General features: G+C 40.9%; 1 protein-coding gene across 2 annotated transcripts in view; it reads left to right on the plus strand.

Moving 5' to 3' along the window:
- Window positions 1-15,217, plus strand: part of TTC1 (tetratricopeptide repeat domain 1) — a 75,647-nt gene that overhangs the window by 42,381 nt on the left and 18,049 nt on the right. For both annotated transcript variants that reach the window (XM_082379901.1, XM_082379900.1), the window contains 2 exons: window positions 12,177-12,237; window positions 13,478-13,590. In XM_082379901.1, the coding sequence (XP_082236027.1) occupies window positions 12,177-12,237; window positions 13,478-13,590 (174 nt within the window). The remainder of the gene's footprint in view (window positions 1-12,176; window positions 12,238-13,477; window positions 13,591-15,217) is intronic.

A 15,217-nucleotide genomic window follows, 5' to 3' on the forward strand; every position in this document is an offset into this window, starting at 1 on the left:
GAGTCTGGCTAATGGCTTATCAATTTTGTTTATCTTCTCAAAGAACCAGCTTTTAGTTTTATTGATCTTTGCTGTTGTTTTCTTTGTTTCTATTTCATTTATTTCCACTCTGATCTTTATGATTTCTTTCCTTCTGCTAACTTTGGGTTTTGTTTATTCTTCCTTCTCTAGATCCTTTAGGTGTAAGGTTAGGTTGTTTATTTCAGATTTTTCTTGTTTCTTGAGGTAGGCTTGTATAGCTATAAACTTCCCTCTTAGAACTGCTTTTGCTGCATCCCATATGTTTGGATCGTCATGTTTTCATTGCCATTTGTCTGTAGGTATTTTTTCGTTTCCTCTTCGGTTTCTTCAGTGATCTCTTGGTTATTTAGTAACGTATTGTTTAGCCTCCATGTGTTTGTGTTTTTTACGTTTTTCTCCCTGTAATTCATTTCTAATCTCAAAGCGTTGTGGTCAGAAAAGATGCTTGATATGATTTCAATTTTCTTAAATTTACTGAGGCTTGATTTGTGACCCAAGATGTGATCTATCCTGGAGAATGTTCCGTGCGCACTTGAGAAAGAAGTGTACTCTGCTGTTTTTGGATGGAATGTCCTATAAATGTCAATTAAATCTGTCTGGTCTATTGTGTCATTTAAAGCTTGTGTTTCCTTATTTATTTTCATTTTGGATGATCTGTCCATTGGTGTAAGTGAGGTGTTAAAGTCCCCCACTAATATTGTGTTAGTGTTGATTTCCTCTTTAACAGCTGTTAGCAGTTGCTTTATGTATTGAGGTGCTCCTATGTTGGGTGCATATATATTTATAATTGTTATATCTTCTTCTTGGATTGATCCCTTGATCATTATATAGTGTCCTTCCTTGTCTCTTGTAACATTCTTTATTTTAAAGTCTATTTTATCTGATATGAGTATTGCTCCTCCAGCTTTCTTTTGATTTCCATTTGCATGGAATATCTTTTTCCATCCCCTCACTTTCAGTCTGTATGTGTCCCTAGGTGTGAAGTGGGTCTCTTGTAGACAGCATATATATGGGTATCGTTTTTGATCCATTCAGCAAGCATGTGTCTTTTGGGTGGAGCATTTAATCCATTCACATTTAAGGTAATTATCGATATGTATGTTCCTATTACCATATCCTTAATTTTGGGGGGTTTTGTTTTTGTAGGTCCTTTTCTTCTCTTGTGTTTCCCACTTAGAGAAGTTCCTTTAGCATTTGTTGTAGAGCTGGTTTGGTGGTGCTGAATTCTCTTAGCTTTTGCTTGTCTCTAAAGCTTCTGATTTCTCCATCGAATCTGAATGAGATCCTTGCCGGATAGAGTAATCTTGTTTGTAGGTTCTTCCCTTTAATCACTTTAAGTATATTATGCCACTCCCTTCTGGCTTGTGGAGTTTCTGCTGAGAAATCAGCTGTTAACCTTATGGGAGTTCCCTTGTATGTTATTTGTCATTTTTCCCTTGCTGCTTTCAGTAATTTTTCTTTGTCTTTAATTTTTGCCAATTTGATAACTGTGTGTCTAGGTGTGTTTCTCCTTGGGTTTATCCTGTATGGAACTCTCTGTGCTTCCTGGACTTGGGTGGCCATTTCCTTTCCCATATTCGGGAAGTTTTTGACTATAATCTCTTCAAATATTTTCTCAGGTCCTTTCTCTCTCTCTTCTTCTGGTCCTTCTCCCCTATAATGCGAATGTTGTTGCATTTAATGTTGTCCCAGAGGTCTCTTAGGCTGTCTTCATTTCTTTTCATTCTTTTTTTCTTTATTCTGTTCCGCAGCATTGAATTCCACCATTCTGTCTTCCAGGTCACTTATCCGTTCTTCTGCCTCAGTTATTCTGCTATTGATTCCTTCTAGTGTAGTTTTCATTTCAGTTATTGTATTGTTCATCTCTGTTTGTTTGCTGTTTGGTTCTTCTAGATCCTTATTAAACATTTCTTGTAGATTCTTGGTCTGTGCCTCCATTTTTTTCCCGAGATTTTGGATCATCTTTACTATCATTACTCTGATTTCCTTTTCAGATAGATTGCCTATCTCCTCTTCATTTAGTTGTTCTTTTGGGTTTTTATCTTGTTCCTTTGCCTGAAACATATTCCTCTGTCATGTCATTTTGTCTGACTTTCTGTGTTTGTGGTCTCCTTTCCACAGGGTGCAGGATAGTAGTTCCTCTTGCTTCTGGTGACTGCGCCCTGGTGGGTGAAGCTGGATCTTGTCCTTCTGTTGGGCAGGGCCGTGTGAAGGGGTGTGTTTTGAGGTGGCTGTGAGCAGCCTGTCTGCTGATGGGTGGGACTGTGTTCCTATCCTGCTGGTTGTTTGGCCTGAGGCATCCCAGCACTGGAACCTGCAGGCTATTGGGTGGGGCCGCCAATCAATATCCCCTGCTTTGTGCTGGGTCCCAGCGCATGTGAGACCTTGTGTGCACCCTCCAAGAGCTCCTGGCCCTGCGGAGCTCCTGCGCTCAAGCCCCGCTGGCGTTCAATGCCAAATGCCCTGGGGTTCTTCCTCCCGATGCCAGACCCTCAGACGTCTTGGAGGGCTATTTTTATGTGGGAGCATCCCTGTGTAGCCTGTGTGGGTTTAATATTTTTTGGTGCAAGGGCTTTTTTTCGTATGAATGTCTGCCGCCTCTTTCCTCAGTGTATGCTGGCTGTTATCCCCTAGATAGGAGGTGTGACTGATGTTGTGGTGACCAGAGCCTGCACTGGATATTGAGCAGGGCCTCCCCTTTGCTCTGTGGTTGTCACTGCCCTGTCAGGGGCAGGGTCTGCTACCCAGTTGTTGGAGTAGAAGCCCCCAGATCCATTTCTGAGGTGTGTTTCTGATCTGTGGTGCAAGATAGGCAGGATTGGAGCACTCCCACTGAGAGAGAAGCCACTGAGTATTCCTCCTCTGGAGCTGTTCACCTGTGAGTGTGCTCTGCTGCGTCACCCTTCACCAGTTGTGTGCACTCACAAATTAAACTGTTGTTGGCACTGCTCTCGGCCCCGCCTTAACTGTGGGTATGCTGGCAATTGGCTCTGGTGTCTCTGCGGCATTGTTTTCACCAGGGCACCCGCAGAGATCCACTGAAGTTAGGTCATAGGACTGCAGTAATCATGCACCTGGACCCGCTATGGGAGCTGTGGAAGCAGCTCAGACTCTGGCTTGGCCCAACCCCTTGTGTGTATGTGCCCACAAAGCCCACGGCTGCTAAAGCTAGATGTGTTTTGGCTGCAGGAGCCCTCGTCTGTTTGGATGTTCTGCAGGCGCTGAATTTACAAAGCTGGCAGCGGGGGTGTAAATCCGTGGTTCACACAGACGTGAGGAGAGATTTCAGCTGTTCTTTCATAGTTGCAGGGCCTCTGGGGCTCAGCTGTGTTTTCAGCCCCACCTCTGCGTGTGGGCTACCCACCCACCTGCGTCTGCTCCTGAGGCTGCCCCCAGGGCACATGGGCCTGCGCAGGCGGGAGGGGGCCAAGGTGGCAACCAGGGCACGCAAGTCCACCCAAGCGGGAGCCCCTCATAGTGCCTGTGGAGGCAGGGGCTGGTGCATGGGGAGAGGCTGCAGTGGCAGCCCCACCCTTCACGCACCACTCAGCCATGGAGCTGCATTTCTGTGGCGGCCCAGGTTTCTTCCACGAACATTCCTGGTTGAGGAGCTCCTGACTCCCATCCCTTCAGGCTGTCTCTTCGCAGCCAACAGCAGTCCTCTACCTGGGTCTGCTCTCCAGACCCCACGATCCAGCCCCCAGCCCCCATCTGCACCAGCAGACACACGTCTCAGGCTGGGGAGCTCAGGGCTGTGGCATGCACCGTCTGTGTAGGTCTCACTCTGTCCTGCCTGCCACAGACCGGTTGCTGGGCTCTACCTCTAAGCCCCCAAAGCTCCCCTTCTGTCCCAGCTGATCTCCCCACTGGTGAGGGGGCTTCCCCAGATGATCTGTATATACTCATGTTTCTGTTGACTGTTTTTTTCCCCCGATTGTGGGTCAAACTTTCTTGTCTCTTTGCATGTCTTACAATTTTTTTTGTTGAATCTGGGCATTTTAAGTAATATTGTAGTAACTCTAAAGTCTGACCTTCCCCCACCCCACCCCCCAATTATTTTTGTTGTTGCTGTTTTGCCTGTCTGCTTATTTGTTTAGTAATTTACCTGGACTTAGCTGTGTGATTCATTTCCTCTGGGATGTGTGGCCACTGATGGCTCTGCACAGTTGGTTTTTGGTTTTGTTCCTGTTTTTATTTTTAAGTCTGGCCTTCTTGAGGTTGCTTCTGTTTCCACACAGTTTAGTGGCCATGCAGTACTGGTCAGGGGTTATGTTCAAACACATCAAATCGATACGGCTTCCACCTGCTGTCATTGGATCTATGTGTGGATTTAGAAGTGTGTTCCAAGTTCAGATAGTTTTCAGGTCTGCCCCATTGGACCCTCTTGCATTTCCTCAGCACATGTGCACAGGCTTCTAATAGAACAAGGATGCATGAATAGTTTCAGCCCTCTCCATCCTTCTCAAGTGTGCACATCAACTCCAGTCAGCCAGGATATTTGAAGAGCTTGTCAAGTGCCTCTATGACTGTCTCTTTGTATCTTCCTGTTACATTTGTCTGACCCATGGGTCCCTTGTTTGCCAAACTGGGACTGCTACCACAGATTAGTAGAACCCCTGGCCTTCCCTGTTTGCTTGCCACTCAGATTGCAACACCACTGGGCATGGATTATTTCACCTTCTTTGAATCAAGTCAGTCCTCCAGCAGTGAAACTGCTGGTTATTCACAACCTACCTTGTGGTGTTAGAATTACCACATTGAATGATGGGAGGAAAAAGGGGAGCAGTCTCTAGCAAGTATGCCACAGATTTTCATGGTTATTTCCTAAATGAGTTTTTCCTTAAATAAGTGTTATTCGCTTTGTTGTTAATCCTGTAATCAATTTCCAGGACACTGAAATGGTTGTTTTTTATCTTTGTGTCCAGTTTTGTAGTTGCTTTTGGATTAGAGGGTTTGGAAACCTCCTCATTTAGACACATCAGAAGTCCCACCTAGGGACTTCCCTGGTGGCACAGTGATTAAGAATCTGCCTGCCAATGCAGGGGACACGGGTTCGACCTCTGGTCCGGGAAGATCCCACATGACACAAATCAACTAAGCCCATGCACCACAACTACTGAGCCCATGCTCCACAACTACTGAAGCCCGGGCGCCTAGAGCCCGTGCACCACAACCAAGAGTAGCCCCCGCTTGCCACAACTAGAGAAAGCCGCACACAGCAACGAAGACCCAACACAAGCAAAAAATTTTTTAAATTAAAAAAAAAAAAAGCGTGTCTTTAAAAAAAAAAAAAAAAAGTCCCACATCGTATTGAGTTTTGAACTGTTTAAATATTTTACACATTCAAATGTTAAAATTAAATCAGAAAGAATAAGGAAAATTAAGCCTAAAATGGATTACAAACAGAAACAAATTAATGTAACTATATCAAATTGATTACATGTTAACATAACTATATCAAATTGATTACATAGAGAAGATAATTCCAATAACTTTGGACATAATGTTCTGGCTGTATACCCTTAGTAGAATATATCCTGAAGTCGGAAAGAACTGCAATGAAATCTTGAACTTTACGTGGTAGGTTATAGGTAGTTATAGTCATATAGTAATTTTGAACCTTTTTGTTTATTGTAGGATAGAGCAAATGAGTAAATATATTGCTGTTACTGGGAACTAGAGTTTTCACTGTGGGAGTTGGTGTGGTATTCACTTACTTGAATACATACATAGAAGATTTCACTTGTATGTATTCTCTGACTCTTGGGATTTTTGTTTTGTTTAAGATGTATTTTCATGGGTATCTTCATTGAGAGGGCCTAAAAGCAGTGACTCCCTAGTAACACCTAGATCTTGGTTTCTAAATGCCATTCCCCACTAAAAGAATCCAGGACTCCTTGGAGGAATGGCTGATTCCAGGTATGGGGAAGGCAGAGTACAAAGTATTGCACCTGGAATATAATGTACACCTGCAGCAAAGTTCACCCTTAGGGGGATAGATCCAAGCAAAGGTTTACGCAGATCCTAGAAGTGGCCTAAGAAAACTTAGGTAAGAAATCTGGAGCATGGTCTAAAGGGGCCCCACAGGAGGAAGGGTGCGGTCAGAAGAGGACCTTGACGGGCCCCTCTTGCCCTGGTCTAAAGAATGTACAGTGTTCTTCAACCCATGAAACCATCTGAGCATTTTATAACATTCCAGACTTTATGCAGTGCTTTTTTTAATTCTCTTATATATTTTTTTTTTTTTTGGGCTGCACTGGGTTCTCGTTGCTGTGTGCCAGCTTTCTCTCGTTGCGGTGAGCAGGGGCTACTCTTTGTTGTGGTACGCGGGCTTCTCATTGCAATGGCTTCTCTTGTTGAGGAGCACGGGTTCTAGGTGCACAGACTTCCATAGTTGTGGCTCGTGGGCTCTAGCACAGGCTCAGTAGTTGTGGCGCACGGGCTTAGTTGCTCTGCGGCATGTGGGATATTCCCGGACCAGGCTCGAACCCGTGTCCCCTGCATTGGCAGGCAGATTCTTAACCACTCCGCCACCAGGGAAGTCCTCTTATAATTTTAAAAAACAACCTGTGAGGTAGAACTGAGTTGCCCAAATAGAGGCATTATGTACAGTCTACATTCAAAGGAAGATCATGTGGGGAAGGAAGTGAAAGGTAGTCCTGGGGAGGAGATATGGTTTGTGCTAGACTTTGAAAACAGGAAAATTTGGTTTGGGCAGCTGGAAGGGAAATCTAGAAGAAAAACAATGGCATTCCAAGGTGGGTAGGTAAGCAAAAGAATGGAGTGAAGAATAAGAGATCCAGCTGTCTAGAAGAGAGGACTTGTGTAGTAATGGGAGATTAGGTTGAGTAGGTTGGAATAGAAGTTTGTTGCAAAGAATAAAAGATTTCTGAATCTTCATTTTTTTTTTTTTTAACCTGTAAAATAGGTAAATACCTCCATGCCCATCTCTCAGAATTGTCTTGGGAAGCAGATGAGCTGAGCTAACGTATGTGACAGCAGATGTTAAGCAATGAAATGCTATACTGGTATAAGTTATAGTGAACTTTGAGTGCCAGGCTGAAAAGTTTGCAGTTGTGGTAATAACTGTTGAAATAAACTCCATTCATCAAGGGCATTGTCTTTTTGAGGTTTTCCTTGGCAGTTCTGTGATGATTTACAGTGCAAGGTAATGTCACTATTTCTCCCTGAGTTTTTAGTGATGGGGAGGACTACTGAGTTAGAGCCCTGTAAGAACTGTCCCCATTCTTATGGAAATACAATTCTAGAACAGATGTTTGCCTGTGAGGTCTCTGCAATGTGTTAAAAGGTATTGTGGAGGCATGTGAGAGAGCTCCTAACCACGTTAGACAAGAACCTGGAAGATTTGCACCCAGTAATGCAGCAGGATACCAGCACTACCAGTTCACTCATGTGTGAATACTGCCGGCACTTAGCATGCTAAGTAAGACTTAAACACGATGAAATCTGTCCTTGGATTCCATAACATTACACAGTGTGCGTGCCATCCTTTGGAAGAAAGAGTATGTTCAGGCAGCAGAATAAATCCTAGTCTTTGTACTGGGATCACGTTAGTCTCCTGGCACAGCTGGGAGATAGCACAGCTTACTCTTCAAAGTGCTATTTTTAGCTGTTGCCAGGGAGATATTCAGCATGATATTGATACTTGAATTAATCCTCAATTTACACAATCTGTGGAAGCAGCAGCTCTTTTTCCAGGGTTTACTGCTTAACGGGTCACTGAGTTGTGATTTATCAGACCAAAAAATAAAATTCCTTCCTTAGAATAATTGGCCTCTGAAATACGTTCTGGAGCTCACCTCTTGGCCAGTTCAACTTTGAGGCCTAGTTATAAAGACACCGTGAGCTTTTCTCAGGCTGCCTGCTCAGGCTGGCCCTTATCAATAATTCCTTCTGGGTGCACCTTGGCTCTAGGCTTTTCTCATTGAAATGTTAATGTTCTAAATTTACCAAATAATGATTAAACTCTTAAAACACACACACACACACACACACACACACACACGCACGCACGCACGCACGCACGCACGCACGCCTGCTTCACAAGAGCCTGATCTGGCAGTCTGAAAGACTCATCTGTGTTCATGGAACATTCCTGATAAGTTGGCACTGGAGAGCAGATATAGACCAGAAAGTAGCTTGAAATTAGAGTTAAAATAGATTGAAATTGTTAATGTATGGACATTAAACTCTAATAACTTGATGAGTTGCCCTTTTCTAAAGAATTTTTTTGATATAACTGTTTTTTTAAAATATATTCCAGACCTTTAAGACCTGTGATGCATTTATTCATGTGATCCTATAATTTTTTATTTTAACTTATTAACATGCTACCTTGCATTAATATATTTTCTAATGTGAAAACAACTTTTCATTTCATTGTTAGAACGTTATTAGCCAGTGATACATGGATGTGTGTGTGGTTTTGAGTGAATTTAAAATTGATCAAATGAATTCCCTAATATTTATAAGGTTTTGATTTTACCCTAATTGAAATTGTTTTTAGAATTTAGAATTTAGAATTGTTTTAGAATTTAAAAAAATTTTTTTAGTTTTTCTTAAACCCCTTCACCCATTCTCCCAAACCCACCCCACCCCACCCCACCCCACCCCACCCCACTCCACCCCCCTGCCCCAACCTATGAGCCTGGTGTTTTTTGTTTTGTTTTGTTGTTTTGTTTAGATTCCACATATAAGAGAAATCAGATGGTGTTTGTTTTTCTCTGACTGATTTATTTCATTTAGCATAATGCCCTCTAGGTTCATCCATGTTGTCGCAAATAGGAAGAGTTCATTCTCTTTTATGGCTAAATAATATTCCGTTGTATGTATATATATGTGTGTGTGTGTGTATGCAACACCACAGTTTCTTTTTTTTTTTTTTTAAAGAGCTCCTGAGTTATTTATTTATTTATTTATTTATTTGGCTGTGTTGGGTCTTCGTTTCTATGCGAGGGCTTTCTCTAGTTGTGGCAAGCAGGGGCCACTCTTCATCGCGGTGCACGGGCCTTTCACTGTCGCAGCCTCTCTTGTTGCGGGGCACAGGCTCCAGACGCGCAGGCTCAGTAGTTGTGGCTCACGGGCCTAGCTGCTCCACGGCATGTGGGATCTTCCCAGACCAGGGCTCGAACCCGTGTTCCCTGCATTGGCAGGCAGATTCTCCACCACTGCGCCACCAGGGAAGCCCCACACCACAGTTTCTTTACCATTCACCCATTGACGGCCACTTAGATCGTTTCCATATCTTGGTTATTGTAAACAACACTGCAGTGAACATGGGGGTGCAGATATCTTTTTGAGTTAGTATTTTCATTTTCTTAAAATAAATACCCAGAAGTGGAATTGCTGGATCATATGGTAGTTCTATTTTTAAGTTTTTAAGGAACGTCCATACTGTTTTCCATAGTGGCTGTACCGATTTACATTCCCACCAACGGTGCACAAGGGATTTCTTTTCTCCACATTCTTGCCAACGCTTGTTATTTCTTGTCTTTTTGATAATAGCCATTCTAACAGGTGTGAAGTGATACCTCATTGTAGTTTTGATTTGCATTTCCTTGCTGATTAATGATTTTGAACATCTTTTCATGTACCTGTTTGCCATGTATGTCTTCTTTGGAAAAATGTCCGTTCAGATCTTCTTTTTAATAAGATTGAGGTTTTTTGCTGTTAAGTTGTATGAGTTCTTTATGTATTTTAGATATTAATGCCTTATCAGGTATATGATTTGTAAATTTTTTCTTCCATTCATTTTGTTGATGGTTTCCTTTGCTGTCCAGAAGCTGTTTAGTTTGATGTAGTCCCACTTGTTTATTTTTGCTTTTGTTGCCTTTGCTTTTGGTGTCAGATTCAGAAAATCATTACCAAGACCTATGTCAAGGAGCTTACCGCCTTAGTTTTCTTCTAAGAGTATTATGGTTTCAGGTCTTACGTTCAAGTCTTTAATCCATTTTGAATTAATTTTTGAGTGTAGTATAACATAGTGGTTCATTTTCATTCTTTTGCATGTGGTTGTCCAGTTTTCCCAGCACCACTTATCGAAGAGACTGTCCTTTCCTCATTGTATATTCTTGGCTCCTTTATCGTAAATTAATTGACCATGTGTGTGGGTTTATTTCTGGGCTCTCTGTTCTGTTTCATTGATCAGTGTGTCTGTTTTTATGCCAATACCATACCGTTTTAATTACTATAGTTTTGTAATATAGGTTGAAATCAGGGAGCATGATGCCTCCAGCTTTGTTTTTCTTTCTCAAGATTGCTTTATCTATTTGGGGTTGAAATAACTTTTAACTGGATTTGTTATGGGGTTTTCTTGGCCTCCAGCATCAAATCCCCTTTCTCATGTGGAGGAAATTCCCCTGTGCTGTAATCATGTTGAGTGCCAGTCAATCCCCCGATTCCCTCACTCTGTTTTCTGACAGCCAAGGCATGTGACCTATGCTTGGCTCATTGGATGCTTCTGACCAAAACTTTAAATCTGGATCAGGACAAAGAAAGGGGAATGGTTAGGATTTATTGGCTGCTATTACAGTCCTATTTTGGCCAGATTCTTCCACTAAAAGACACTTAATGTTTTCTTGCTTTTTGACTTAACAGAGCTGCCTTGAGTCCTGCCTGTTTTCTAAGTCTATATTTTAGGTCTCCCTTTGATTGTGTGAGCCCCACAGTAGCTTTCCAGTAAATATTCCCTTAATTTTTTTTTTTTTTTGCCTAAGATAGTCCTTTTGCTAGCATCCAAAAATCCTGACCAGTACAACAGAGGATATTATAATTCAAGCACCTCCTTCCTGGGTAGTACTAGGTAAATGTGGCCACATTTTTGTGTTTTGATTGCCATCACCACTACCCATTTTATTTTTTCCTGTATTCCCTTAGAGTAGTCCTTCTTCAGATATGTTATATCTTAAAATGAATTATTATTGTGTCTGCTGAACATTAATAGATGTCATAAAAACTAAATTCAGTTTATACCTACCTTTTAGTTTCTTTATTGAGATTCATCAAGTGTTCTGTTTCATCCAGAGTATAGTAATAAGGTATTTGGAAAGCACCCTGGTCTCAACAGCTCATTTACAAATCTCCAGAGACATAACATTTTTAGTTTAGTTCCTAATCTTAAGAGTACCAATTGTTTAGGCTCCCAGTTTGTACTGTGGATGAAAAACCCTGCTAACTTTATTTCCTCCCTTTGAAGTTTTTATTTAGTCAGAAGCTTCAAGAAAGAAGGAAGAGATTTTTGGAGATTCTCTCTTTTTTAAAAATGCTGTCAAAAGGTGGCAGGCAGACCCTGCTGCCAGTTCTGCTTCTGCCGACCATATTGCTAAGATGTTCAGGGCTGAAAGCACATAGGGACTCGGCACGTGTCATCTTTGCTCTACAGAATAATATTCACTCTGCCTTTGAGTTCAAAGAGTGCTTGGCCATCTGTGTTAATTTCTGAGTTGTTAGAAGAAGCTAAGAAAAGAGAGGTTTCTCTGGGTTTCTTCAAATTTCCCTGTGTTAGCCTGCTAACTGCATACTGCCTGACCCTGCAAATAAGACTTGTCCTCCATAATGCGCTCTGCTGGCTACTGTATGTCACCTTTATGACACAAACTGCAATCGTAGCTAAATAAGTATTACATTATTTATTTTACAGAAAAATAATAGCTCATATTTATTGAGCCCTATTTGCCAGTCGGTGTTTTGGGAGTTTTACATAAATTATCACATTAATCCATAAGTCTATTAAAGCCTTAAGTTTTAGATGAAGAAACTAGGCTCAGAACGATCTGGAACTTGTCCAGGATCTTCTACAATTAATAAGTAGCAGATCTAGAATTTGAATTTGTAATGGTAAGCGTACCAGTGGGTGTACTTAGTTTCATTTTTAGTAAATAGAAATTACTGTTCCATGCAAAAGCTAGAAACATAGAAAACCTGGGTTTTATCCTTTAAACATCAAGAATTCACTTGATGATTAGCCAGATGGTCATGTGTTTTTTTCTGTATGTTTGAGATTTAGATAAAACTGACCCAGTTCTCAAAAGTCAAGCTGCTGCCTATTGAATAGCGTAATGTGAAATGAAAGCTGACCTTTTTGTTCATTTATCATAATATTGTGAGAATTTATGTCATTCTCTGATCTCTTTCAGAGAAGGAGAGAAGAGAGCTCTAGACTAAAGGAGGAGGGAAATGAGCAGTTTAAGAAAGGAGGTAAGATACCTATTTCAACACTGATGCTGGGCGTCTTGACTCCTCATGCTTTTGTAGATTCTGTGAAGAAACACCAAAGAACATTTGGAAACAACTAGCAGACCTAAACTGCTAATAATACCCTGTTGCCTCCCAACACCTTGGAATTTTGTTTTTTTACCAGGTCCAAATTATTCTCCAGTGAAAGTGACCAGTTACCATGTGTCTCTAGGCACAGGCATAGTTTTTCTTTTCTGTAATCTACTGTCTATAAACCCAGAGATTAGGAGGAAAAACTCTTGAGTTTTTGCTTTGGGAAACTCTAAACTGGAATATTAAAAGGCTATTTGCTGCATTGCTGTCAAAACAGGGTCCCCGTTACTCACCTGTGACAGTGCTGTGAATACTGGCCCAGTGCATCCGGTGTGGCCGAGGGAAGGATTTTGCTTGTACTTTGGTTGCTCTTTCATGTGCCTTCTTCTGTGGATGCCTTAGGTAGAGAGATGTTCCTTCTGCATTTCCTATATTTGCTTAGGAATAAGTGGGGTTCGTTCTTATAATTTGGGGGAACTATTTGATCTTATAATCAAATTCTATCACATCTCAGAGTGTGCATGCTTTAGAAATCTAGGAGTAGTAACATCTTCCCCTAGTTATTTTTAGGTTAAAAAAAATTTGTTTTCTTATATCCTGGTTTAGCAATCATCACTTCTTTTTTTCTAAGAAAACTAAAGGTTCTCTGAAAACGTATCTCCTTGTATTTTAGTATTAAATATTTCAAATCTGAGAAAGGAGTGAGTAGGCAATTTTTCTTTTAGTACCCTGACCATAATTCTTTGTGTGGCAATGGATATATAAATTTATCACCATTTTTTCTTTTAAGGTGTTTAGTCAACTGCTGAATTTTACATTGTTGCTTTTGGCTCTATAAAATGTTTCTCCAAACATTTCATGGAAGCAGTTTTAGCGGGGTTGACTCCATGAAAGCACAATGTCTTTAATGAAAATATATACATAGGATTTTTTTCTTCACCCCGGGCCATTAATCCCAGATTTCAGTCTCTTTCATCTGTCCAGTTCCCTAATCCCCTTTCAAAACTCTTTACTAAATTGATAAGCCAAATGAAAGGTGAACATATAGAGCATTCTGTTGGAGACCTTTGTCCCGTGAATGGAAAGCTATGCATTCTGAGATCTTTTGGAATACGGTGATATCAGGTATAAAATCATAACGACCTCTCATGTTTTACCTTATCCTCAGATTATATAGAAGCTGAAAGTACTTACAGTCGAGCCCTTCAGATGTGTCCATCCTCCTTCCAGAAAGACAGATCTATTCTGTTTTCAAATAGAGCTGCTGCAAGGATGAAACAGGTATGTATCTTTGACCTTTTTCTTTTTAAGAAGCACATGAACTTAACAGTGTTTTTGTAGTATAGCTTCTCTCCAGAAACAAGCGTAGGGGCTCTAAAGTTGCTGCCTCTCTTTTCCTACCCATATATTTCCCTGATTTAAAGGGCACGGGGAAGATAGAAAAAATATTTTGAAAAACTTCAGTCAGATTACTGTTCACATTCCTCATTAAAGTGGCTGAGTGGACACTTTCATGGAAGGAAGCCTGGCAAAGTTTCCGCCAAACTAGGGCAAGTTAATGAAGCAAAGAGCCTAGTGCATCTCCTAGAATAGCTACAGCTGCTTATTTTAGGCCTCTGGAACTCTAGATAAAGACCCAAAGTGATAGGAAACAGTGCTTAAAACTGGACTTCAAGATGCTTATCCCTGAGATTCTGATTTTCTGTTGAAAGTGTGGACATAGGGAGAAACGTCCAAGAGTTGGGGTGAGAGGTACACTTAAATGCAAAGTAGGTGTCAGGGAAAGTTCAAAGGTATTTTGTATTTCCAAAGGATTGAGAACCTGGTGTAACGGTGAATTTAGAATAGATGAGAGTATAAATATATTTGTTTGGTATTGTGCTGGATACCAAAAGTTAGATTTGTGATTTGTCTGATATTCCTATTTAGTCAACATAGTAAATCTTGCCAGATTAAAATGATGAGAGCTTGAAAAAAACAATACCACTTGTTTAACTGTGACTATATTCAAAGCACAAAGGGTAGGTTTTTTAACACACCTTTAAGCAACTACGAAGCAGACCCAAGACTGGGTGAAGTGGTTTTCTGTTCGTTTAGATCAGGTATCTACATCACTTTCTTTTTTGATGTTGACTGGAATTCTCTAGTGCTTCTACCAAAGTCACTTTGGATGGCCAGGGTTTTTAAAGGGGGGTGGGGGTGTACTTGAATATTCGGACATGCAAAAAGTTTTATTTTAACCCAGACTCGTATGTTTTATTATTGGATTCAGTGTCCAAGGTGAAGTTTTTTAGAGTGATTCCTGTGGCATGAGAGAAGGAATAATTCTGGAGTATACAAACAGACATTTTGTATTAAGGGAAATAAAACAACTGTTTTAAGTTTACTTAAAACAACAGTCATTAATATATTCCACCATCGATCAGAATTCACACCTAACAGTTTTTACACTTAGCTGGAAAATTCTGATCTTTCACTTTTGCCTCTTGGAGACATCTAGCCACATTCTTAGACTGGAAATTGTCATTGTAAAGTGAGATCAAGGATACCTTCAGTGTCAGAGAAAACGCACCATACCCATTTGGCTCCTGGGTTTTGGGGTTCTTTGTTCCCACAGTTGCCAAGTTACTGGCATTGCTAGTGTTGGGCTAGTATGATCGACTGGTTCTTGAATTAGGAAAATGTATGGCCTTGCTAGTGTTCTGTCTGTCACAGCTGAGGAGAACTCGAAAGAGAGTTGCTCTGTGACTCTTTCCTGAACAAAGGATAGGTTTGTTAGTGGGGTTTTTGTTTGTTTTGTTCTTTTAACTTGCATTCCTAATATTTTTAAAAGATCCTAAAATTATAGACTTGGAGACTTTCAGAATTAATGTGCTGAAGTGATTTAAGGAGCATGTTCTGAGTTTAA

Source organism: Balaenoptera borealis (assembly GCF_965194805.1).
Source record: "Balaenoptera borealis genome assembly, chromosome: 2".
NCBI classification, from domain to species: Eukaryota; Metazoa; Chordata; class Mammalia; order Artiodactyla; family Balaenopteridae; genus Balaenoptera; species Balaenoptera borealis.